Raw genomic sequence first — 1,559 nt, 5'->3', positions numbered from 1 at the left:
GAAACACAAGATAATCTACAAGATAGAGCTCATCTTTCAAAACTACAAATCCACTATTGACAGTGGTATAACAAGAATGGGTGGTGGAGGCAGAGTGCCCCAAGAGCAGCAATAAAGTGCTGGTCTGTATCAAATTCAAAAATAATAATAAAACTGAAGTAAGGTCAGTCTGCTTTTTATTTTCACCATATACTGGCAATCTTAATGTCAGTTAAAATATTTCTCCCTTCCTTGACTGACTGTTCCCACCACACCTTCTCACCCCTCCCCCTTCCACCTGTCCTTGGGAGGCCACTCGCTATTAATACTAGGAAATTTAATCATTTAACGTAACTCTAAAGAGTGGGCTATATTTTACCAGGTGAAACATTTCAGCATTTCATGTAACACTGTAAACTGTAAGCTTAAAAAATTCAGTGAAACTGTACAATATTATTTTCAAATTTCTAGAAAGTAATCCTTAAGTAAAAAATAACACCATTTCCTTTTAATTAAGTTGGAAAGTCATGTTTTATACAACAAGCAAGTTCATTTAGCATAGACTATTAAAGGTGACCTTGCAGCCCCATCAGCACAGCCTACATATTCAAATACACAGTTTATATATGGTAATTATTGCTGTACTGAAAAAAAAGGAAAATATAAAATATGTTATTGGTTTCATCATTGACTCTAAAATGAAATGAGGACTAGATTAACCAAGTGGCAAGTAGTACAAGGACCTTGTTGAGGTTTAATTATACCTCTGCGAGGTCTGAAAAGAGTGCTTGGCTCGTGTTACGTCTCAGTGTATCCCAATAGCTTCTGGAGACAAGTTCCTCAGCATCTGTTTTAAGTACCTGCAGAAGTTTTAAGAAGCACAACTGAAATCTAAAGAATAGTCACTAAGAATGATAATTTAGACACTTTAAATCTCTTCTAAATAAGCTTGAAAAGAAATGAAAACACATTAGCTTACCTTTTTTGTGTTCTGCTGTGCACAATAGTATTATATTACATTGCTGGTAAACCCAACGTACTTTCAAAGGTGTTATGGTATATAACCACTATTTCTAAGTACAATGTATCTTTGTTAAAAAGAATCGAATTCTCCAGTCCCTTCCTCTGCCCTTCTACTAAAACACACATAACTTCTAAGAAAGCATGAAATAAAATTTTATTCCCACCTGTGTAGATTAATTTGGAGTAGATTTTGGTAATTTTGTAGCAACCTATTAAAACTCATGCTTAATTTAAAAATGAATTATTGCTGGCTATCATACATCTTGATAGTGTATCAAAGAATCAAAATGACCTTATCCATACTTTAGAGAAACAAAGTTTAAATTAATCCAAAACTTGTCAAAAAGAAATATAACTGCTTAAGTCAAAGCACCCAAAACTACTAGGGATTTGGTAGGTGTGTCAATTGTGAATGAATAGGGTATTTTCTGATCTTTATTACAAAGATAGAATACTAGCTTTTATCTCAGTATTGGCTAGTCTAAAGGAGATAGCAAGATTAAGAGGTGTAGTCTAATCTTCCTAGGAAAATGTCAAACTGCATACCTAATTTGGTT

General features: G+C 33.7%; 1 protein-coding gene across 1 annotated transcript in view; it reads right to left on the bottom strand.

Annotated features, from left to right (window-relative positions):
* The window catches only part of MICU3 (mitochondrial calcium uptake family, member 3), a 135,029-nt gene that overhangs the window by 62,259 nt on the left and 71,211 nt on the right, over window positions 1-1,559 (bottom strand). The window contains exon 8 of the mRNA XM_012662901.1: window positions 744-839. Within this exon, the coding sequence (XP_012518355.1) occupies window positions 744-839 (96 nt within the window). The remainder of the gene's footprint in view (window positions 1-743; window positions 840-1,559) is intronic.

Source organism: Propithecus coquereli, unplaced genomic scaffold (assembly GCF_000956105.1).
Source record: "Propithecus coquereli isolate 6110/MARCELLA unplaced genomic scaffold, Pcoq_1.0 Scaffold79, whole genome shotgun sequence".
NCBI lineage: Eukaryota > Metazoa > Chordata > Mammalia > Primates > Indriidae > Propithecus > Propithecus coquereli.
Note: the sequence above shows the minus strand (reverse complement) of the source record. Positions and strands in the feature narration are given on the sequence as shown.